The sequence below is a fragment of the Meles meles genome, unplaced genomic scaffold (assembly GCF_922984935.1).
Source record: "Meles meles unplaced genomic scaffold, mMelMel3.1 paternal haplotype, whole genome shotgun sequence".
NCBI lineage: Eukaryota > Metazoa > Chordata > Mammalia > Carnivora > Mustelidae > Meles > Meles meles.
This window is the reverse complement of record NW_025721246.1, coordinates 28,051-53,745: the sequence shown is the minus strand read 5'-3', so window position 1 is coordinate 53,745 and position 25,695 is coordinate 28,051. Positions and strand designations below refer to the sequence as shown.

General features: G+C 37.3%; 1 protein-coding gene across 1 annotated transcript in view; it reads left to right on the top strand.

The window, feature by feature from the left end:
- LOC123936219 (phosphatidylinositol 3,4,5-trisphosphate-dependent Rac exchanger 2 protein-like) overlaps window positions 1–25,695 on the top strand; it is a 25,914-nt gene extending 219 nt beyond the window's left edge. The window contains exons 2-5 of the mRNA XM_045996891.1: window positions 7,153–7,254; window positions 10,660–10,821; window positions 20,825–20,854; window positions 25,666–25,695. Of these exons, the coding sequence (XP_045852847.1) occupies window positions 7,159–7,254; window positions 10,660–10,821; window positions 20,825–20,854; window positions 25,666–25,695 (318 nt within the window). The 5' untranslated portion in view covers window positions 7,153–7,158. The remainder of the gene's footprint in view (window positions 1–7,152; window positions 7,255–10,659; window positions 10,822–20,824; window positions 20,855–25,665) is intronic.

The window sequence follows — 25,695 nt, the reverse complement described above, 5'->3', positions numbered from 1 at the left end:
GCAGAAGCTCATGGATGGGAAAACACTGATAATGGCCTCTCCTGGCTGACTATGAATTGTTTGTGAGAACCTCAGATTCTTAGTGAGAGAAGACATTTATGCCAGAGTTCATCATCGCTTGTATATCCCTCAGCTCCCTAGGGTTTCATTTGCTTTTGCTAAGAGAGCTGTAAATGGGGCCATCACAGGAAGGAAGCGATTCGTGGGTATAGTAGAAAAGAAATTTCAAGATTGAACTTTCTCCTGCATAAGTTCCTTACTCACTTTCCACAGAAAGAATAAGAATATATGTTATTTTAAAGATTTTATTTATTTATTTGACAGACAGAGATCACAAGTAGGCAGAGAGGCAGGCAGAGAGAGAGGGAGAAGCAGGCTCCCTGCTAAGCAGAGAGCTGGATACGGGGCTTGATCCCAGAACCCTGGGATCATGACCTGAGCCGAAGGCAGAGGCTTTAACCCACTGAGCCACCCAGGTCCCAAGAATATATGTTTTATTTCTTTAGGATAGCACAGAGAAATGCATATTTTGGTAGTAATTTGGACAATTTAATTGCCCGTAAGGACCACATTGTAAGTGTACAATTCAATACTATTTAGCCAATTGTGGAGTGGAGGAACCATCCCCACTATCCAGTTATAGAGATTTCTAGCACCCTGAAAAGTCCCTCATGCCTGCTCATGGCTCATCTCTACAACCCCTGTAAACTCTAGGCTATCAATTGATTTACTTTCAATCTCTGTAGTTTGCCTTTTCTGGATAGTTCTTATAAATGGAATGGTTCAATGTAATATTTTACACCTGGTTTCTTCTACTGAGTAAATGTTTTGAGGTTCATCTCCATTGTAACATGTATCCATATGCCATTCATTTTTATTGCCGGATAGTATTCGTTGTATGGCTATACCATATTTTATTTATCCATTTGCCGGTGTATGGACTTTGGGTCAGCAAGCAAGTATGATTAATGATGGGCCTTGAAGATCTTTTCAGAGAGAGGTATTAGTATAGAAAAAGTCAGGAAATGTCCAGTTTGAACTGTTTTATCAACGATGGTGAGATGAACATTCATGTACAAGTCTTTGGATATTTTCATTCTCTTGGATGGATGCTAAGAGTGGAATTACTAGGTCATAGTAAGTGTATATTTAAGAAACTGCCAAAATGACTGTGCCATATACACCAGCAATGTACGTTTGCAGTTTCTTTATATTTTTGCAAACACATGGTATTACCAGTTGCAATTATAGCTGGGTTAGTGGATGTGTAGTTTATCTCAAGATGATATTTATTTGCATTTCTCTCATGACCATTGATACCAGGCATGCTTTCAATGTTCTTATTAGACATTCATATATCCTGTTGGTGAAATGCTTATTCAAATCTTTTGTTCCATTTTTAAATTGAGATGTTTATCTTATATTGAGCTATAAGTGTTCTTTATTTTGGAACACATCTTCTGTATCTGACATATAATTTGTGAATATTTCCACTCAGTGTGGTTTGTTTAAAAATGTTATCTTTTGGACATCAGAATTCTTACATTTTGTTGAAGTAGGATTTATTAAATTTTTTCCATATGAACATATTTTCATTTTATTTAAGAAGTCTGTATTCAGGGGCGCCTGGGTGGCTCAGTGGTTTAAGCCACTGCCTTCAGCTCAGGTCATGATCGCAGGGTCCTGGGATCGAGTCCCGCATCGGGCTCTCTGCTCGGCGGGGAGCCTGCTTCCCTCTCACTCTCTCTGCCTGCCTCTCTGCCTACTTGTATCTCTCTCTGTCAAATAAATAAATAAAATCTTTAAAAAAAAAAAAAGAATTCTGTATTCAGGTTTTATACTTACTTTGTTAATTTTTTCCCCAAGTATTTTGCTCTTTTTGATGCTGCTGTGATCGGAATGATTTTTTCTTTTCTTTTTTAAAATTTTTTATTTATTTCTTATTTTTTTTTATAAACATAGAATGTATTTTTATCCCCAGGGGTACAGGTCTGTAAATCGCCAGGTTCATACACTTCACAGCACTCACCATAGCACATACCCTCCCCAATGTCCATAAGCCCACTCCCCCTCTCCCAAGCCCCCTCCCCCAGCAAACCTCAGGTTTTTTTTGTGAGATTAAGAGTCACTTATGGTTTGTCTCCCTCCCAATCCCATCTCGTTTCATTTATTCTTCTCCTATCCCCTAGCCCCCCATGTTGCATCTCCACGTCCTCATATCAGGGAGATCATATGATAGTTGTCTTTCTCTGATTGACTTATTTCACTAAGCGGAATGATCTTAATATCATTTTTTGAACTGTTCATTGCTACCATATAAGCATTTGACTTTTATTTATTTTTGTTTATTGTATATTCTTATATCATGTGCTTTAAATTCATGTATTAGTTCTAGGAGTTTTTTTGGTAGACTCTTTAGGACACTTTACATATCGAATGAAGTCATCTGAGAGTAGACAGTTATATTACTTCCTTTTCAATATAGATGTCTTTTTTCCCCCCTGGGTTTTGCACTGGTTAGAACCAGTTTACTATTGAATAGAAGTGATAAGAACAGACATGCCTGCCTTGTTTCTGATCTTGGGGGAAATCAATCAGTTTTTCATCATGAAGTGTGAAGTTTACTGTTGTCACAGATGTCCTCTCCCAGTTGAAGAAGTTCCACTATATTCATAGTTTGTCAAGAGTTTTTATTGGGACCTTTTTGCTTTTTCCGACGTAGGTGTTTAAAGCTATGATTTTGTCCTACACACTGCATTAGTTTTATTCCATAAAATTTTACATGTGTTTTCAGTTTCATTCAGTTATTGAAAAGGTCTCGTTTCCTTCGTAATATCTGTCTATTCTTTATTTAGAGTTTGTCTTGGAAGGCAGTTCTGCATGGGACTGTGTCCCTGCACATTTTCGGAGCGGAGGAACTGACTGCTTTTGTTCTGGCTGATCTTTAAAGGATGTTTATATCACGATATAAAGGATGTTTATATCAGAAGGTAGAGATATTCTCTTCCTCCTAAGTGGCGGGCAGTCACGCCTGCTGCCCTCATGAAAGATGCATGGTTCTTAGCTTCAGGTCTCCTTTCCTGGTATCCATGTGCATGGGCCACCTGGTCTTTCTTGTGTTGCGATTTGGGAACTGAGCCTTGGCAAACTGGCCCCAAAATAATGATACTCTGGCTACTGCTATTGCTTTCAGGGGAAAAAAAAAAGTCCTGTAGCTCTGGCCTAGGAGTTTTATGTGTTCTTCCAGCATCCAGAAATCTCTGGCCGGTTGACTTTTGAGCTTGTCAGTAGGGTAAAATCTTAGAATGATGAGTTTTAACATTCCGTTATTTTATTTCCCAAGGTTGGAATTTTCCAGATTTCTTCCTGTAGTTGACTTTTTAAATTTAATTCCATTTTGGTCAGAGAACATAATTAAATCATTTAAATCTTTTTAAATTCATTAAGACATTTTTATGGTTTAGCATATGGTCTGTCCTGGAGTTTTTTGTTTTTTGTTTGTTTGTTTTTTTCCCCCTCTCTGTATGCTCCATGTGTGCTTAAAAACTATGCATATTCTGTAACTGTTGGGTGGAATGTTCTATAAATGTTAGGTCAGTTTTGTTCATAGTGTTGTTCTTCTCTTCTTTCTCTTTTCCTCTAGGTGTTCTGTCAGTTATTGAGGGTAGGATATTGAAATCTATAGATATAATTGTTAAATTGTCTGTCTTGCCTTTCAATTATGTCAGTTTTGTTTTATATGTTTTGGGGCTCTGTTGTTAAATATATATTCATTGAAAGTGCTTGTATTTGTATTTCTATTGATCATAAAATGTTTTTCTTTGTCCCTAGGGATATTTCTTTTCTTAAAGTCTGTTTTGGCTGATATTATTATAGCCATGACACTTCTTGTACTGTTTGTGTATCTTTTTCCAGTATTTTCCTTACAAACTATTTAGGTCTTTGAATCTAAAACATGTCTCTAGGAGACAGTATATAGTTGGATCTTGCCTTTTTTTTTTTATTTTACTTTATTTAAATTCAGTTAGCCAACTACAGTACATCATTATGGATCTTGATTTTTTTATCCAGCCTGATCATCTCTGACTTTTGATTGGACTGTTCCATTCATTGATCTTTAACTGAATTATTGGTATTGTTGTATTGACAGGTACCATTTTATTGTTTTTTCTGTATGTGTTTTTGTTGTTACCCCTCTGTTCCTCCCTTACCTTCCTTAGTGTACTGTTTTATTTCCTCTGTTGATTTTTTTGAACTATTTTTTTGGGGGGGTGATTGCTCTAAGAACATTATTCATCTTAATTTATCAAGTCTATTTCCTGAAGTTGGTTGTTGTTTTTTGTTTGTGTTGTTCTGTTTTGTCTTTTTGTAACTTTCCTGGACTTGATTTAAGAACCTGTGACTCTTGTATGTGCAACTGCTCTCTCTACTCAATTTTTTGTTTTTTAATTTAGCCTCTCTTTTTAGGGGTCACTCCAGTAACTGCTTAACTTAGTTCTGTCGGTGGTTTGTCAGAGGTGACCAAACATCGTTAATCATCTTGTCTATGGATCTATGTGTTACTTTAGGGGGGTGGGGGAGACATTCAGAGAGTAGGCAGTTTTCAAGTCAGATCTAGGTTTTTCTTTCCATAGGGACACCGCTTCCCCCTTGGGTCTTTTTTACAGATGCACAGCCTGATATCTGCTCCAAAGAGGGCTATAATCTCAGGCCAAGGGAATTGTGGGCATTCTCCATTTTTCTTATATAGTGTGCTAACTTTATTGACAACGCCCTCAGGAGTGAGATATTTACTTTCTGCAGCCCCACCTGAAAGCAGGTTTTCAGGGTCTATCACTATGTCAGGGCCCCTGTGATGCGGCCACTGCAGGAGAGCCACTGTGGAAGCACCATTTTGATAGGGCCACTGTGCAGGGCGAGCTGAGGAGGGCGGAAGCACGGGGAGGCAGGGGGAAGGTGGGAGAAGCTCTTGTGAGAATGCTATAGACTCCCACCTTTCTTACCAGAAATTTCCGCAGTTTTTCATGGAAAAAACACTTCTCTGTTTTTTTGTTTGACTTTAGTTGATTTCCAGAGCCCTGAAGTTGATATTTTCGACAGTTTTGCTGAGGTTACAGTTGTTTTTTTTAGGAAGAGGATTTACTAATCCCTTTTCTCTGCCACAGCCAGAAGAGGCTTCTATGCCACTAAAATTTTAGAGCTTTTTAGGAGGTGTTAAAGCTTCATTGTCTTAGTGAATCCAGTCTGTTCTCAGCACAGTTGACTCTTTGATCCCCTTGATCTAGTTTATTGACTGAATTGTGTCAAGCCATGCCAGTCAAGTCCAAAGTGTGTTGGTTTTTAGATGATCCTGCAGCATAGTCTGGTAGGAAACCTGGCTTTTATAATACCTGCTCTGGTACTAAGTGATCTCTAATTACCTGAATGACTTTAAGAAATTGATTTTATCGCCGGTGTCATTTTCCATCTCCATAAAATGGGGGATAATAACAGTCACCCTTGGGAAGACAGTTAAGAGTACAGATTTGGTGGTGGTATTATTTGGGTACTTGGGTATGCTGGCACAGTTTTCATCATCATGGAGATCTGTGGGAGCTCATTTAGAAGATATTCTTTGTAGACGCATGGAGAGCGAGTTGGCTTTCATAAGCCAGTCTAAAGTGACAACCCACCTCTGCTATTATGAAGACAGTTCATGATCTGTACAGTCCTCTTAAACAAGGAAATAACAGTGTGTTAAGCAGTCATGAATTTCTTAGGGTACCTCAACGCGGGGCTAGGGAAAGGGGTGGCTGTGTTTATAAGGGGCGCTAACGTATGTAAGGATGCTGAAACATCACTGAAAATACAGTGAGATGTACATAGTTGTGTTTCATACGGTTCCTCTGGGGACAACACCATGTGGGGTTGGAAAAAATTTTGATAAACTGATTGCAATGGGGGGATGAAGCCCTCAAAGAGCATGCTTGAGTCAGAACACTTCTTTGCTCCCCTGTCTTCTAAAGTGTCTGGGTGAAGTTAAAGTCATGATGTTAGTTTTGCTGACTCAAATACACTTGGCTAAAGCCAAGTTGCTCACGACATTTGGGGCTGGGGGGCAGATACTGCTACCCCCAGTCTTTTCATTTTCATCCTTTCCTGCTCAGCTCTTGGTCTCTCTTCTCAGTGAATGTAGGACAGTAGTCTCATCCCTTGTAAAATGCTGGTATAAAGGTTGCTAAATTATCAGTATGATATCTGAGGAGCCCTTTTCTCCATTTATTACATATTTATCGACTACTTTCTTTTTGCCAGTCCCTCTGATAGGCATTGTAGGAAAAGGATTTGGCACAAGTTTCTAATCTTTTTCTTTTTTAAATTGATACTTAAATTATAAAATAAAGACCAGATGCTTCAGAGGATATAGGCTTTTTTTTTTTTAATCAGAGTTGATTTTCCTTCCATTTCATGTTATTCTGATTGCTGCTTTTGAGATTTCTCCGTTCATCTTGCCTCTCTGGTGATCATACCTGACCTCCTTCTCAGAGACTGACTGGCCATTGTCACTGGTGGGGTATTATAGCTAAAAGTGACTGAGCAATCACTTGGTTAAAACATGACAGTTTTATAGGCAGGAAAACTAGCATTCTGAAATCAACCCAAAGTTACATCACTAGTCAGTGGTGAGGATGTATAGAACGCGGTTGTCTTCAGGCCCTGCTCTTTACAACACAGCACAACACCACAATTCAGCTACAACACAACTCCTTTTATAAGCAGGATTGATCTGTGTATCTTTTTGTCTGTTATTTATTTATCCATCAGTCCATTCATCCACCCATCTGTCCATCCATCCATCCATCCACCTACCCATCATTTATTCCTCCATCTCTATCCTATTTCTTTTTCCTCAGACTTTAGAGGATAGTACATAAAAATTAATTTTAAAGGTATGTATTTAAAACTTATTTTGGTTTCTATAACTAACGTGATACGAAAATACTTCTCTTTGTCTTCTGTCAATGTTCTTTGTGATTTCACAGGCTCATCTCAGAGAAAGAAGGTATAAAGACAGGCTTTCAAAAGATTTTAGCAGAAAATTTTATGATAGAAGAAAATTTCATGGCTCCAGCTTTAAAAAATTGCGATTAATTATTTTTATTTCCACTGCAGAACTGCATGCTACTTGGAGGACGGAAGAATACAGATGTTCCCCTGGAAGGATATTTAGTAACACCAATACAAAGAATTTGCAAATACCCTCTCCTTTTGAAGGTATTTTATGTGTTTATTTCACTGTAGTATTTTCCTTGTATCTGCATATTTTGCTGCATATTTTGCTTTAAAATGTTTTTCTTTTAAATAATCTGATTTTCTAAAAAAAGGGCAGATTATACTTACTAGGGAAAATAGCTATTTCATCACATATATATGGATTAGGAAACAAATCTTTTAGGAAAAGAGACTTTTTAGTGCTCTTTGTAGAAAACTTATCCGTTTGAGTTTCATTTAGAGTAAATGCATTAGTTTCAAGATAGATCCCATTAAATACCTTATGACAAGTTTATATTGCATATTGTCTACAGGGTTCGTTATCTTAAGTAAATCTACTATTGTTGTATTTTTTGACTTCCCCTTACACTGGTCTCCTCTTGATGCTAATGAACTTAAAGTGAAAGTTACCTAATTTCACAGTTTGGTTTTTGAATCAGTATTCAGGGAATGTTGTGGGTCACATGGGACAATAAATGGTAGGATGTAGAACGACCGTGCTAAGCAAATACTGCCTGTGGATGCATTAATAGTCATAGGCCATTGTCTCATTACAATGACTAAAAGTGTTACTGTGAAATACACATTTTAATGTGCTAATTATGCTTGTACTGTAAGAATATGTGAATAGATTAGAATAGCAATTCTGGAAATGGTGCTTCTTGGAACTAGAACAGCAGTTTGGGTTGGCGGTTGAGCACAGGAACTCTGAGTTCAGATCCTAAGTATTCTGCTTACTATGACTGAACACATAACCTAACTTCTTTTTTTTTTTTAAGATTTTATTTTTATTTATTTGACAGACAGAGATCACAAGTAGGCAGAGAGGCTGGCAGAGAGAGAGAGAGAGGGAAGCAGGCTCCCCGCTGAGCAGAGAGCCGGATGCGGGGCTGGATCCCAGGCCTCTGGGATCATGATCTGAGCCGAAGACAGAGGCTTTAACCCACTGAGCCACCCAGGTGCCCCCACATAATCTAACTTCTTAAAGCCTTGGGTTTTTATTAATGAAGCAGAAAAAATGATGATGAAATTGTAGCGTATGTCTGCAAGGATGTGTATAATGGATGTGTATGTCTGTGTATGTGTGTATATACATATATACATACACACATATGGAAAATGTATTACATAAAAATAGTAATTCAACTTTTATGCAAATCATTTAGCACAGTATGTACTCCGTATATGTTAGTTATTATGTACTCCGTATATGTTAGCTGCTATTATTCATATATATTTGATTCTGATTTATCTTAATAGATGAACTACTGCTTGCTCTCTAAATTTTTAAAATATTTCAATATGTTATGCACATATTAACTGGTGTTCTTATTGATTTACTTTTTGAGAAACAAATGTAAGGAATTTGAACTTAAAAAAATTTTTTTAACTACAACTTCCATGAGTTGCATAATTGGGTTTTTGTGTAAAATTTCTTTGAAAACAATTTCTCCTTATTAAAAAAACAAGTCAAAATTGCTTGCTTAAGCCACAGAGGGAAGCTAACATGGGGATCTTCAGTTTTGCAGACCTTTAATATGGTCTTCAGTTCAGTAAGATTGGGGCAAACGTGACTCCTGTCTTTCTGAGAGTCCTTTCAGACTCTTGACTTGGTGACTCAGATCACGTCAGCTATTCCTGGCCCTGATTTTGGAATCCCAGGCATTTGTTTGTTGTAAGAGTCAGAAGGGATAGTGCTATTAAGAGAAGGATATCATGCTAAGTAGTTGTTCTAAATCACTTCTGGATGGGGATGACCACCAGATAGGGTTGGCTGATCTGACCTCTCCAAAGATAGAACAATGGACACATCCTTGCTTAGGAAGAAAAAGATCAACTCAGAGCTCCTTCGAGAAGTGGAAAGATGACATCTTTCCCCTTCTTTGGATGATTATCTTCACAAAGAAACATGAAGAAACTATTTATTTGTGTAGTAGATATGTTGGTGTTGATAATTTTGTTGTTGTTGTACCATTGTGCCTATAGTCTCTTTGATTTTGGTTGGTTTTATTTATTCGGAGAAAAGCATTAGGGGTTAGGCTGTGTGTTATACAATCTATCGGTCATCTTTGTGGAACTTGAAATTATTGGCATGGCCAACCAGTACAATGTTGATAGAAAGTAACTGACAAACGATTAGTACTACTCATTTTTCTTGCTGTTTCACATTGTCTACATTCATGTCTCAACTTCACAGATACGCACTGGCACAATTCCATAGGACCTCAAATCACAGTCTGCAGACTGACTTGACCACTTCACATAATTTACAAATACTTCTGCACTTTAGAATTTTTAGAGAAGCCAGCATATCTCTTTTATGGATTTGTGATCCAACATAAGTTTTTAAATCTTGTCTTGGGAGTGATGTAATGTGCACTCTTCTGGTGCTAGCCCTGCAGAACGGAATGTGAACATACTGAATGCAGGGTCAAAGTTTATGGCAGAAGTTTCAACAGCAACAGACCTCAAGAGAGTATAACAACTGCATAGTTTCCCATTGGATGTTAAGAATGAAGAAACTTATTTTAAAGACTTGCCCCAGGATTTCTGTAATTGTGTTAGTTAATGTGATGATGGCAACTGTAGTAAAGAGACAAATGACTAATGAAAAAGCAATGTGGTCACAACTGTCTAGACAGTGGGTGAAGATGTTTAATTTCGTGCTTCTAAACAACAAACAAAACCTTTTAATATATTTAAAAGATTAAAGATCACGCTTGCTCTGATATCCTGAATGGACAAAACCATAAAATGCCAAAAAAAAAAAAAACAAACCCAAATCAAAACAACAACAAAAAAAGCTTTGGAGGGGCCTATGGCAATTCATTCACTGTAGAAAGTGAAACCGAGTTATTGGTGTAAATAGCATAAATTGCTCCGTTAGTGATGGAGTATCATGGAACTTGTAAGTTACTTATTTTGCTAGAGTATAAGACATCATTTAAAAATTTTGCTTTACTCATGGCATGTTTTTGTAGTTTCTCAAAAGTGTTTTAGGAAATAAGGCATTGAAATTATTTTTGAAATTATGGGACATATTTATTTAAAGACTTACTGTTCCGCTAAGACTCTAGGAAGACATACAGAGTTCTATTTCTGTTGGAGCAGAGGTCAATCTTATAAACAAATTACATGCTGCAGGTGAGATATTTGACAATTCAAAAGGAGAAATCTAATTTAGTTTTTAAAACAAAATAATTTTAAAGCCAAAAAATTAAAGGAGCTGCAAAATGTGTGTCAGGGTAACGTACATTCATTGATCTGAATTTCAGTGGAGTTTGTGATGTCCCTTCTGAAGGTGGCTCTCACGATCTCTGCAGTTCTCATTTCCTGGTCATTCTGAACCTGCTATACCAGAAAGCTGAAGATCAAAGGGCGATTTGTTTTTTTTTTGTGTATAAACAGGAGTTGCTGAAGCGGACTCCAAGGAAACACAGTGTCTACGCAGCAGTAATGGAAGCCCTCCAAGCCATGAAAGCTGTCTACCCCAACATAAACGAGGCCAAGAGGCAGATGGAGAAGTTAGAAGTTTTAGAGCAATGGCAGTCTCACATTGAAGGCTGGGAGGTACATTTACTCTACTCAACAGTGGAGCTTAAAATAGTTGTGTTATGTCTTATGCTGCATGTAGAATTGTTGACAGTGGATGGAGCCATAAATGGTCATTTTCCCAGATAATGCCAGAGGGCTATAACCATTTCTGCAAAGTGCTGTCATTATTATTTTTAAATCTCTTTAGAGTGGCAAGTTAATTGACTTAACGTCAACCTGAAAGCTTTGTCATAGAGCCTTCTAATGTTGTGTGGGTTATAAGCTTTGGTGTTTCAGTATTTGTGCGTCTTGATTATCCTTTTCCCTGCCTTCCTTTGATCAATAAGTACATAGCCTGAAACCTTGAGAGAGTAAGGAAGGGGAGTAACGCCCGGTATGTGTTCTATGATACTGTTATTTTCAGATTCTAAATTAGGTGTTTGATGATGAATTTCATGTTAAGGTCACTTAATCTCTTAAACTGCATTTCTTTGCAATTATTTCATCATTTCTAAGTGAAGAAACTGTCTTATGATGTGATTTTCAAGGTCCATTCAAGATGAAAAGTCTTACGGATTTATGACTCATTAAAGAAAGATTTTTTTAAATGATAAAAGAAGCAAACAAAGAATGATATTCAGACTCTGTTATATGTTTTCATCCATGGTAACTTTGAATCCTTGTTATTTCATGGGGTTGGAGCCCTGTGTTATTTTAGTGCTATATAAAGCATAAACTGAAATTTTGTCTTTAAATTGACTTAATTGAGATGAGATGAGCTTTCAACCGGGATCATTTAGTTTTATAAAGTAAAGCAATTAAGACATTTTTTAAAGGGATAGAGAAGATTTAAAATGTTTCCAACCAAATAATGTTTTCACACAAATTCGAGAGAATTGCTTTGTATCTTTAGGACCTTATAATTGACTGATTTGTTTCATATCTTCAAAATGTTGGTTTCCATTTAGATCTAAAATTAAATCCATTAAAAAATTATATCCATTCAGATTTGCAAAGAAACCTCAAACGTTGACCTCCGGGAATTCACCAGTTTATCCACCCTTCACCATGAAATTTTCAAATCCAGCTGGGATGGAAGTTTTCTCTTCATCTATATTCTTTCATTTCAAGTGTCCAGGGGGACCTCCCATTTCAGCATGAATGCTAATTATTTCAGTCAGTTAAAATGGTTGTGTGTTTTGCAGTTGATTCATGATGATAATTCCTTTCTTGGGGAGCGCTTGTCCTGCTGGGTTGAGGAAAATGGACTGAAGTTTGCTTTTGTCGTTCTGTTGTCAGGCGAGCATTGGAAGAAAAACTGAACATGCTTTAAACTGCAGGGTTTCTCATTGATATTTGCCAGGCCTTTTCCCAAAACAAAACCTCACAGGTTCTTCTCGGTACTCTAGGGGAATGGAATCTGTCATAATTTTGTTCCTCCTCATGTATATTCTAAAAAAAAAATTGTATCTACTGCAGAATTAAGAGATTCTTTATAAAAAAGTTGATATTTCTTGCTCTGGGCATGGCAGTTACTCAGAGGAAGAATGTGTGTGGATCATGTTCCGTTACTTACAGTCCCTAACAGGGGGTGCCTCAATCTCACCAGCGCTCTCTGTTTACAACAAACAGTTGAAGTGCAAGAGGAAAATGCAGCATCGGGACAGAGGAAACTGGCTGCAGGAAATCAGATATTACTACAGTCCCAGCAGGCACAGAGGAGATCATATGTGTTCAGGTCCCAAAAAAGGGCAGTGACGCAGATTCTATTGGAGTAGGATTTGAATATAATTGCATAAGACACAGCCAGGCTACTTTGGGGGGTTTTGGGACATTGAGGGAACGGAGCTTGGAGGAATGCCCAGCTAACTGGTTGGCAACTTTTGATAAGAACATGATTCCTCATCTCAGTCCACCAGCTTGGAGAGAGGGGGAAAGCTCTTACAATACTCACACCTGGTCTGTTCCTGGAAGCTTTGGAGAAACTGCTGATAGGACTCCCGATTTGTCCAGGAGAGAGGGGTAGTCTTACAGGATGAATACAGGCCCTGGGAGGGAAGGAGGATAGTTACAGAGCTTTCTCTGAATTGCAAACAAAGATTACTGCTCAGCTTGCAGAGAGCTTTGTGTATGTTTAGAGTAGCTCTCCTGGGATTAGGACACGGCCAAGGGCAGATGTCAGGTGGCAGGCTGGCCAAGAATGGAGAGTTCCTTAAAAAGCCTTTGAGGTGAGAAGTCTTGAGCTAAGAAGGCTGGGAAACAACTCCCTGTCTAGTTCCTTCCCCAAGCTCCTGCAGACCCTTGAGGACCACCTGAGGGATGACACCCTCGCTCCAGTAACTATAAAATTTCTTGAATGGGATCTGAATCTGATACAGCATGAATTAGCATTGTTTTCACCTTAGGTGGATTATTTATTTCATGTAAGTCACTTAATTATCCAGTCTTATTTTCTCATTAATCAAATGAAGGCTTTTTATAGTAAAATCTGTCTGGTATCTTGCCTGTCTAATATTTTGTGCTATAAATTATCATTACATTCCTTTATGTTGAATTTAGGTAAACAAGTGATTGAAATCTATGGTCCCAAATTAGATAACACAGAGGTGAAACATGATTTTCTCTAGTCCGGACTCTAACCCTTACTTTGGGGATGATATATCAGACCTCTCCCACATAGTATGTGGATTATTACAGGAGTCAAACGAAATAAGTGGAAGTGCTTTGAATACTGTAAAATCCTATGCAAATGAGAAGTATTTTAAAGCTCTGGTTCAATGGTAGGATTTTTACCGTTGAGAAATTCCTATTTGTCTAATACAAGCTCCTGACTACTGAAGGTATTATATCACTTCACTTAAGGTTAGATACCTCCAAGTCACAGAAACTAAAAGAAAAATTAATTTTAAAAGATATGGAGTAGCTCACAGAATCAGTAGAAAAGCTACACTCTCAAGGGTGTCTAGGCAGCCAAAACTGGTAGGTAGGTTCATCAGTGCCCTGAGTAAAATGGATAGACTCTAATAATGTTTTCTACCATTTTATTACATCACTCAAGATTCAAGATCAAAATCTAAGATTCCTGTAGTCTTGCCTAGGGGAGGACAGAGGTCCTTGTTGGCCAGTCAGCCACTTCCCTTTTGAGGAAAGGCTGATCTTCCATTGTATGCAATCTTGGTGAGCCCTTAACCGTTGGCTGAGGTTTTATAATCCCCATTACACAGATTTAAAAAGTGAGGGCCCATATGATTTACCCCTAAGTGCTTATAGCTAATGGATGGCAGAGTTTAAACCTATATTCCTTGTCACCGTGTAATATTGTATCTACTCAGAAAAAAAATTAAGCTAATTCTTTAGATTACGTTGATTGCTTGCCATTTAGAAGTAAATTGACTATAGAAATTAGGTGTTTGTCATCATTTACATAGTGACTGCCATTACAGAAGATCTGTAGTTTAATTGCTCAGATTTGAAGTTCTGCCTTTTATTAGTATAATTTATGATATCTCAGTTTTATGTCTTCTCCAACATTCAGAGCATTGCACAGGATATTCTACCAAAGGTAATTGTAGGGCAGTGATCAGTGTGCTTGGAAAGGAAGTTCATTAGTTGTTTAATCAGAGTCACTGATTCATTTCATAGAGCAGGACCAGTCGCCGTCTTGGTCTGCTTTTTGGCTGATTGATAGTATTGTAATGGTAACTCTAATCTTTGGAGTCCTAATGAACTCTGTCAACAAGGGAGTATCAAAAAGCATTATATCACTTGGTAATTCAGCTTTATATCCGTGATAGCCCTGTTTGGAATAGACCTCTCAAATCTGAAAACAATCATATTCAAAGATAAGAGGGAGAATTATTAACATATGAAGGTGCTGGAAAAAATGAGATCAAAATAGTTACTGCATTTTATGAAATAGAAACAGAATAGAAATTTGACACCTCTTGGCTTTCTGCGTGGAGAAATATAATGGCACAAAACCGTTTTAACATCCATTTCCTGCTTTTTATATATGATTGTGTCTGACAGTATATTGACTTCAAGTCATGTTCTCTTACTTTATGAGTATGAGTCTAACAGAGGTTGTGATGAGAATTTTTTTTTCTTTCTACAAGGTGATTTGGTAGATACAAATTTGTCTACTGCCTTGAGACAGAATTGATTTATAGATGGCTCTTGTTACTTAAGGACAGGTGGTTTGGGAAGAAGGCCATTGAAAGTCAATCTATGTAGAAAGGGAGCAGAATTTCCTGAGTGGGAGGGGGGAAGGTTGATTGGGACTTCATTTCGATAAAACGAACATTTATGTTATTAGTTTTATCTAATAGATGACAGAATCTAGGTTAAAACATCAGTTAATAAATTGAATCTCAAAAAGAGTGAACCAAATGCTGAATATTGCTGTGGGACATACATTTTATGACAGTCTATGATAAAATGATGTGATATTCTTCATTTCATGTTTAACTTTTCTAGTAGATTTAAAAGGTTTTTTGAAAGAATATTCAAATGCTTCATTCATTTTCTCGAGACACTCCTTTGATACTGAAATCATTCTCTTATGAGACGCTCACCTAGTTGTCATTCTTGTCAATTTTCTTTTCTTCCACAGTGAGTGGGTCTAGCTCTTGTTAGATCTTCATCTGTCAGTGCTTTGTATATGATTGGGGGAAGTTTCAGGGCCTCCTGTCATCCTCCTCCTTTGCCAAGATTATGCCTTCTCTCTGCAGTCTGCATTTTTCCAGTATTGACATTCAACATTGAGTTGACAAGATGAATGGGGTAGACTCTGGTGTTAAGCAGGGAGCGCTGACAGTGGGGTCAGATAATTAGTGACTAGATTCCTATTATAGTGATTTTTTGCCTCCTCATAGCTGCAAAGAATCAGTAATGAACCCTTCCATAACATATTAAGAGAACTTAACATAAAAAGATTTACCTTTCAAATAATCCAGATGTGGTTTAGCAATAGTATTTTCATTGGGTCTTTTTCAGAGGTGGGGCTTTGTTCTATTGTTGCAGTGCTTCATAAATCATTTTAATGTTTGAAGACACACTGGAAATTAGAAAAGGGGCCATAAAATAAATCCACACGCTCCTGTCTTTTCTGGGTGTTGTCATTTTCTGAAAGCATACTTTGTCACCTAACTTGTGTCCACCTATGGAAATTCATCATATTCCACATTAAATTAAATTACATTCAATTCTGTAATGGCACTTTGAATTTACTAGTCTTTCATGTATGCTGACTATATAATTCACACCTGACTATACCTCCAATTCATTGAATCAAAATTATTCAGCTTCTTAACAAATTAGATTCTGAATTTTCACCATTTTCTGGCTGGATCTTGACCATGAGACACCCACAGTGGGAAGAGGAGCCATTGGTGAGGAGGGTTGCCAATATGGACTGCCACTGGGTCCTGGCTTTAGTGACTGAAGTCATGGTTTGCTCCATCCATTTCAGACTGATCTTTTCACCCTATCAGAAGGTGATACTGAAATGGTGTACTTTGTAAGTCTGACAAAGAAAATCCCTAAAGAGTGATTGAAACCTGAAACCATGATATGGAGTGAACTATATAGTTAATGATAAACAAATAATCATACACACACAGCTATCTCTAAGAGTGTTAATTCAGGCCAGCTCTCATTTTGTTGCTACTCTGTTACTGCAGTGATCACACTGCATTTAATTCTATGCTTTCATATCTGTTTCTTCCACTAGAATCTGGAACAGGGGTCAAGTCCCAAGCCTTTGCACCTGCTGGGACCAAGGTGAAGGAGGAGGGATGAGATAGGTTTCCACAGACTGGACTAGAAAGAGAAGCTTTTGGAAGGAGAGGCACTGGATGAGTAGATTCCCACCCATGGTGCAGTTATTAATGGGTGGTTACTTCTCCCCTTGAACGGCCACTCAGCCCCCCTTTCCTGATTTAATAAAAGTGGTCAGGATTAGAACCATCCATGGAACGTCCTTGCTGGGGCTTTGTTGTATTTAGTTATATATATATATATATATATATATATATATATATATATATACTTCATCACAGGTGTGATTTTACATGATAAATGTTGCTTCTTAAAGGGAAATGCATGTTAAAAAGGATAAATCATCTAGATGAAAAAAGTACATTATTTTGGTTATTTTTTAAGGGATTGCTGAGACAGCAAAAGTCTGAATCATATGGGTAAACACATTATTTAAAAATATCTGTACTGGGGCGCCTAGGTGGCTCAGTGGGTTAAAGCCTCTGCCTTCGGCTCATGTCATGGTCTCAGGGTTGTGGGATCGAGCCCCACACCGGGCTCTGCTCAGCAGGGAGCCTGCTTCCCCCCTCTCTCTCTGCTTGCCTCTCTGCCAGCTTGTGATCTCTCTCTGTCTGTGTCAAATAAATAAGTAAAATCTTTAAAAAAAATCTGTATTGAATATGTACATATACATATTACATTATGGGCAATAGCTTTCGGATAGTCCAAAATTAATGATTTATACAAGCCCTCTTATTTTTTTTAATACTTTATTTATTTGACAGAGAGAAATCACAACTAGGCAGGCAGAGAGAGAGGAGGAAGCAGGCTCCCTGCTGAGCAAAGAGCCTGATGCGGCGCTCGATCCCAGGACCCTGGGATCATGACCTGAGCCGAAGGCAGAGGCTTTAACCCACTGAGCCACCCAGGCGCCCCCCTCTTACTTTTTAAAATAATTCTTTATACCTTGCCTTCAAATGTTCGTTTATGACTCTATGATATATCACTGTACTGTTAAAATAGCTTATTTTAATGGGCAATATTTTTTTCACAGACACATGAAATTCCATCTTTGTAAAAGTATTTCTATAGGGTTTTTCCCATAGTGAAATAATCTGCCGCCTTCAACATCTATTTGGTGACCCATGAAAGACTGTACAAAACTGATCTAACCAAACATCTTTCCCTTTCTTTTATTTTCCTTCCTCCTGTCCTCCCACCATATTTCTTTCCTCCTTCCTTCCTTCCTTCCTTCCTTCCTTCCTTCCTCCCTTCCTCCTATTCTTCCTCCCTCCTGTCTCCCTCTCTCCCTCTTGCTTCCTAAAACTTTACAGAGAAGCCTACTTGCTAGAGATTTATACCAGGAAAAAATGTTTAACACATTGTTTGGCATGTTATAGAAATGTTAAAACCCTGACTTTAGTATTCATCTAGAGAAAAGTGTTTATCATACATGATTGTTCAATGACTAAATATGGAATTGCCAAAGAACAGATTTCTAGATTTAAAAATTAGCATCAATTTTCAAAATGAAGATAAAACACTAACTAGGTTATGTAACATTACTTAGGTATAATTGAATATTCACCAGTGATGAAATATACCAGAGGTGACCATGTGGTATATTTGCGACCATGGTAACACGATCAATGCCTATCTACCCTGGGACTAGGAAGCAGTCAGGACTACCTCAGGCAGAGACCTGTACTCACCTCTATCTCCCTGTCAGCAGGGTTGCCATAGGATCACTTGAGCACCTGGAATCAGGTACTCAAAGCCTCCAAGGCAATTTTACTTAGAGTGTTCCACATGCATCAGCATTTACTGGAATGACGTGGGACCTACCCCAGCTTTACTCAGTTTCAATCTCCGAAGGTAGGACCAGGGAACCTGGGAATTTCAAGAAGCATATCAGGTGTGTCTCCCAAACTCTAACCTTTGAGACCCATTGCCCTAGAGGCTTTGCTGTCTTCTGATGATCTGCCTGGCTTGTTTTACTGCTTTGACATTTTTTATATTCTAGTTCACTTGCCTGACGTTGTCATTTTGATAGACTTTAGTGCTCCTGACTCTTACCTAGTAATCTGATGTTCATAGCCATACTATATTTCAATTTCTTCCGTGAATTTTATAGCTTGACTTCTTTATTTCTAACCCCAGAAGCTCTCCTGGGATTTCTAGGTAAATGAAAAAAAATTGCATGTAATTTCGAAATATCATACATTTCATTTACTTTAAAGATAAAGTCATGAGGGTTTTGTTTTGTTTTCCTTTGTTTTAGCTACAGAGAAAGGTAGATTTATCATGTAAGCAAGGGGAAAATAACACAACATTATTTTAAAAGAGACGCTTATTAAGTGTCTACTTGTACAGGGGATGGATTTGAAGTGAGAGGCATATCATGACTATACAGACGATGGTATATACACTTGGTCAAATTTTTAATATTTCTAACATTGTACGTCTCTGTAGTTAAGAGATTCTTACTGATTTCTAGTTGCCATTGTCCTAGTAATAATGCACAGATTCAATCATGGTAAATCAAGGGCACAATGGTTCTTCTTGACCATTTACAGCTTATACACATGGTATAAAGAGAAATGCTATAGGCCATTCATTTAGAAGGAGTTTTTTTAGACAAATGTGTATGTTCAACACAGATTCCTTTAAGTGTGTAAGCAGTCCTCTGGGATTTATTTAATGGACATTTCATGTGACAGTAGTAGTTTACTATTATCTAATACTATTACTATTCTACTCTGGTAGAAGATGGTAAAGGTACCTAATGTACTGATTCTTAAAGCTGGCTGTTAAATATTAAAGACATATCATTACAGGGATAGAAACGTCTTGGTAGGATTTAGTAAAATATAATAGGAGTGATGTTATGTTTATATTGTGAGATATACTTTAAAAGATAACAAGATTGTTGGGCTCGATGTCATTACCCCACAAAGTTTCATTAATAGATTATTAAACAGATGCTTTGGGCTGTTTTTGAAAAGAAGTGTTTTACCTCACAGAGGTCAATTAATATTATTCTGGTTTTTGATCAGGAGCTAGGAGCTAATGGGAACTTATGGTAATGACTTAAACATAATGTAGTTTTTAAAGATTTTTTAAAAATTGTATTTATTTGAAAGAGAAAGAGAGCACAAGTGGAGGGACAGGGACAGGGAGAGGCAGGCTGAGCCTGACCGAGGGCTCCATTCCAGGACCTTGGGATCATGACCTGAGCTGAAAAGAGACAGTTAACCAACTGAGCCACTCAGGTGCCCCCAAACATAATGTATTTGTAATATTAGTAAGGGGTTTGAGAGTTTGCTATGATACCAATCTAGATTAAATCAAAAGTCAAACTCAGCATACAATAGAGGAAAATGATCCAGAGGCGTTTGTTGACTAATGGAGCACTTGGAATTAGCTGTAAGATGGGATTGCCATAAATGTGTTAATCCAATCTTATAGAATCAAGATATATGTTGTAGGTCTCTGGAGAAATACTGATATCACGACATGATTTATTCACCAGCTTGCATCTGGGTGGTCGTGTTCACTTCTGGAGATGTTCCGTATTGAGGGAGACCCTCACAAACTGGAGAAGGTTCAGAAGAGATCTTCAGGGATCTTGCAGATCTTTCCATAGTTTGGCTATTGTGGACATTACTGCTGTAGACATTTGGGTGCATGTACCCCTTCAGATTACTACATTTGTATCGTTAGGGTAAATAGCCAGGAGTGAGAGTGCTAAGTCATAGGGTAGCTCTATTTTAAACCTTTTGAGGAACCTCTATACTGTTTTCCAGAGTGGCTGCACCAACTTGCATTCCCACCAACAGTGTAGGAGGGTTCCCCTTTCTCCCCATCCTCTTCAACATCTATTGTTTCCTGACTTGTTAATTTTAGCCATTCTCATTGGTATGGTATGGTATCTTACTGTGGTTTTGATTTGTATGTCCCTGATGCCGAGCGATGTTGAGTTCTTTTTCATGTGTCTGATGGCCATCTGGATGTCTTCTTTGCAGAAATGTCTGTTCATGTCTTCTGCCCATTTCTTGATTGGATTATTTGTTCTTTGGGTGTTGAGTTTGGTAAGTTCTTTATAGATTTTAGGTACTAGTCCTTTATCAGATATGTCATTTTCAGATATCTTCTCCCATTCTGTCAGTTGTCTTCTGGTTTTGTTGACTGTTTCCTTTGCTGTGCAAAAGCTTTTGATCTTGATGAAATCCCAATAGTTCATTTTTTCCCTCACTTGCCTTGCCTTTGCTGATGTTTCTAGGAAGAAGTTGCTGCGGCTGAGGTTGAAGAGGTTTTGCTACCTGTGTTCTTCTCAAAGATTTTGATGGATTTCTGTCTCACAATGAGGTATTCCATCCATTTTGAGTCTGTTTTTGTGTGTGGTGTAAGTAAATGATCCAGCTTCATCCCTCTGCATGTGGCAGTCCAATTTCCCCAACACCATTTGTTGAAGAGACTGTCTTTTTTCCATTAAACGTTGTTTCCTGCCTTGTCAAAGATTAGTTGACCATAGAGTTGAGGATCCATTTCTGGGCTCTCTATTCTGTTCCATTGACCTATGTGTCTGTTTTTCTGCCAGTCCCATACTGTCTTGATGATTATAGGTTTGTAATAGAGCTTGAAGTCCAGAATTGTGATTCTGCCAACTTTAGTTTTCTTTTCAACATTCCTCTAGCTATTTGGGGTCTTTTCTGGTTCCATATAAATTTTAAGATTATTTATTCCATTTCTTTGAAAAAAAATTGATGGTATTTTGATAGAAAATGCATTAAATGTGTAGATTTCTATAGGTAGGTAGCATGAACATATTCACAATATTTGTTTTTCCAACCCATGCGCATGGAACACTTTTCCATTTCTTTTTGTCTTCCTCAATTTCTTTCATGAATACATTATAGTTTTCTGAGCACAGATTCCTTGCCTCTTTGGTTAGGTTTATTCCTAGGTGTCTTATGGTTTTGGGTGCAATTGTAAATGGGATTGACTCTTTAATTTCTCTTTCTTCTGTCTTGTTGTTGGTGTATAGAAATGCAACTGATTTCTGTGCACTGATTTTATATCCCGACACTTTACTGAATTCCTGTATGAGTTCTAGCAGTTTTGGAGTGGAGTCTTTTGGGTTTTCCACATAAAGTATCCTATCTGCAAAGACTCAAGAGTTTCACTTCTTCTTTACCTATTAGGATGCCTTTAATTTCTTTTTCCTGTCTGATTATTGAGGTTAGTACTTCTGGTATTATGTTTAATAGCAGTGGTGATAGTGGACATCCCTTCTGTGTTCTTGACCTTAGAGAAAAAGTTCTGTTTTTCTCTGAGAACGGATATTGAGAATGGATATTTGCTGTGAGTTTTTCATAGATGGCTTTGATGATATTGAGGTATGTACCCTCTATCCCTACACTGTGGACAGTTATGATCAAGAAAGGATGCTGTACTTTGTCAGACGCTTTTTCAGCATCTATTAAAAGTATCATATGGTTCATGTTCTTTCTTTTATTAATGTATCACATTGATTGATTTGCAGATGTTGAACCAACCCTGCAGCTGAAGAATAAATCCCACGTGGTTGTGGTGAATAATCCTTTTAATGTACTGTTGGTTCCGATTGGCTAGTATTTTGGTGAGATATTTTGCATCCATGTTCATCAAGGATATTGGTCTATAATTCTTTTTGATGGGGTCTCTGTCTGGTTTTGGGATCAAGGTAATGCTGGTTTCATAAAATGAGTTTGGAAGTTTTCCTTCCATTTCTGTTTTTTGGAATAGTTTCAGGAAACTAAATTCTTCTTTAAATGCTTGGTAGACATCCTTAGAAGCCATCTGGCCCTGGGCTCTTGTTAGCTGGGAGATTTTTTTTTTTAAATGACTGCTTCAGTCTCCTTACTGGTTATGGGTATGTTCAGGTTTTCTGTTTCTTCCTGGTTTAGTTGTGGTAGTTTATATGTCTCTAGGAATTCATCCATTTCTTCCAGATTGTCAAATTTGCTGGTGAATAGTTGCTCATAATATGTTCTTATAATTGTTTGTATTTCTTTGGTGTTGGTTGTGATCTCTCCTCTTTCATTCGTGTTTTTATTTATTTGGGTCCTTTCTCTTTTCTTTTTGATAAGTCTGGCCAGGAGTTTATCAATCTTATTAGTTCTTTCAAAGAACCAGCTCCTAGTTTTGTTGACTTGTTCTACTGTTTTTTTTTGTTTGTTTGTTTGTTTGTTTGTTTTAGTTTCCATTTCATTGATTTCTGCTCTGATCTTTATGATTTCTCTTCGCCTGCTGGGTTTAGGCTTTCTTTACTGTTCTTTCTCCAGCTCCTTTAGGTGTAGGGTTAGGTTGTGTCCTTGAGACCTTTCTTGTTTCTTGAGAAGAGTTGTATTGCTATATACTTTCCTATCAGGACTCCCTTTGTTGTTTCCCAAGGATTTAGAACAGTTGTGTTTTCATTTTCATTTGTTTCCATGATTTTTTTTAAATTCTTTAATTTCCTGGTTGACCCATTCATTCTTTAGCATTATTCTCTTTAGCCTCTATGTATTTGAGTTTTTTTTTTCCAACTTTCCTCTTGTAGTTGAGTTCTAGTTTCAAAGAATTGTGGCCTGAAAATATGTGGGGAATGATCCCAATCTTTTGATGCCAGTTGAGACCTGATTTGTGGCCCAGGATGTGATCTATTCTGTAGAATGTTCCATGTGCACTAGAGAAGTATGTGTAATCTGTTATTCTGGGATGGAATGTTCTAAATATAACTGTGATTTCCATATGTCCAGTGTGTCATTTAAAGGCTTCATTTCCTTGTTGATCTTTTCCTTAGATGATCTGTCCATTTCAGTGAAGGGTTGTTAAAGTTGCCTACTATTATTTTATTATTATCGATATGTTTCTTTGATTTTGTTATTAATTGGTGTATATAATTGGCTGCTCCCATGTTAGGGGCATAGATATTTAAAATTGTTAGATCTTTTTGGACAGACCTTGTAAGTAAGATATAGTGTCCTTCCTCATCTCTTACTATAGTCTTTGGCTTAAAATCTAATTTATCTGATGTAGGGATTGCTATGCCAGCTTTCTTTTGATGTCCATTAGCATGGTAACTTGTTTTACACCCCCTCCTGACTTTAAATCTGGAGGTGTCTTTAGGTCTCAAATGAGTTTCTTGGAGACAGCATAACGATGGGTCTTTTCATTCTTGTTCTTTTCTTTTTTTTTTAATCCATTCTGATACCCTGTGTCTTTTGACTGGGGCATTTAGCCTACTTACATTCAGAGTAACTATTGCAAGCTATACATTTAGTGCCCTACTATTGCCTGTAAGGTTACGGTTACTGTATGTTGTCTTTGTTCCTTTCTGGTCTGTTACTTTTAGGATCTGTCTTTGATTAGAGGACCCCTTTCAATATTTCCTGTAGGGCTGGTTTGGTGATTGCAAATTCTTTTAGTCTTTGTCCTGGAAGCTTTTTATCTCTCCTTCTATTTTCAGTGACAGCCTAACTGGATATAGTATTCTTGATTGCATATTTTCCTCATTATATTGCTCTGATTATATCATGCCAGTCCTTTTGGCATGATCTCTGTAGCTTGGTCTGCTTCCAATCTAATATTTTTACTGTTGGAGTTTACCGACCTCTTGTCCTGGGCTGCTTTCAGGATTTTCCCTTTGTCACTGGGAATTGGGAGTTTTACTATTAGATGATAGGGTGTGGGCCTATTTTTATTGATTTTTTAATTTTTTTAATATATTTTTATTTTTTTTATAAACATATTTTTTATCCCTAGGGGTACGGGTCTGTGAATCACCAGGTTTACACACTTCACAGCACTCACCATAGCACATACCCTCCCCAATGTCCATAACCCCACCCCTCTCTCCCAACTCCCTTCCCCCCTATTTTTATTGATTTTGAGGTGGCTTCTCTGTGCCTCCTGGATTTTGGTGCTTGTACCTTTGCCCAATTAGGGAAATTAATTCTCTGCTATAATTTGTTCCAAAATACCTTCTGCCTCTCTCTTTCTTTCTTCTTCTGGGATCCCAATAATCCCAATATTATTTCATTTTATGGTATCATTTATCTCTCAAATTCTGCCCTTGTGGTTCAGTAGTTGTTTGTCTTTTTCTCAGCTTCTTTATTCTCTATCATTTGGTCTTCTAAATCACTTAATTCTCTCTTCTGCCTCATTTATCCTAGAAGTAAGAGCCTCCATTTTTTTATTACACCTCATTAAATTCTTCTTCGATTTCAACTTAGTTAGATTTTCATTCTTGTATTCCTCCAGAAAGGGCTTTTTTTCTCCAGAAAGGGATTCTCTGAGGTCTTCCATGCTTTTTTCAAGCCAAGCTAGCACCTTGATAATCATCATTCTGAACTGTAGTTCTGAGATATTATTAATGTTTGTATCGTAGATCCCTAGGCACCGGTACTGCCTCTTGTTCTCTCTCTCTCTCTCTCTCTTTTTTTTTTGTGGTGAGTTTTTCCACCTTGTCATTTTTTCCAGATAAAAAAGATGTTCTCTCGAACAAAGGGTGGCAGTGATCCCAGAAAATTATATACTAACCAAGTCAGAAGAGACCCAAAACTGGGAGGAAAACAAAGGAGGAAAAAAGGAAAAAAGAAAAAATTTATATATATTAGACTGGTGAATAGAACAGACAAAATAACGGTAAATATGATGAAGGGATGGAATATGACTGTAAAGCTGAAAATTTAAAAAGATTCTAAAACAGGAAATGATAAATTCTTTGAAAAAGGAGGAAAAAAAGAGGAAAGAATGTGATCAGGCTGGAGACTAGAACAAAGACATGTGCTAGATTTAGGGTATATTTTGATCTATTAGAAGAATCTGTGTTCCAAAATTTTAAAGAAAAAAAACCTGTCTGTATCCAAAAAATAAAGTTAAATACAATGAAGGGATAGAATATGAGTATAACAATGAAAATTTAAAAAGATTTTTTAAAAGGTATTGATAAGATAAAATAGTTAAAAAACGTTAAAATAAGATGGAGGAAATTTTTACAAATAGAAAAAGGAAAAAACAAAATTTAAAAAGTTAACTTTCAAAGACTAAAGAATCATGGTAAAAAAGTCATGAATTCTATGTGTTGCTTTCCCCTAGCTCTGGAGTTCTGCAGTTCTTATTGAGTAG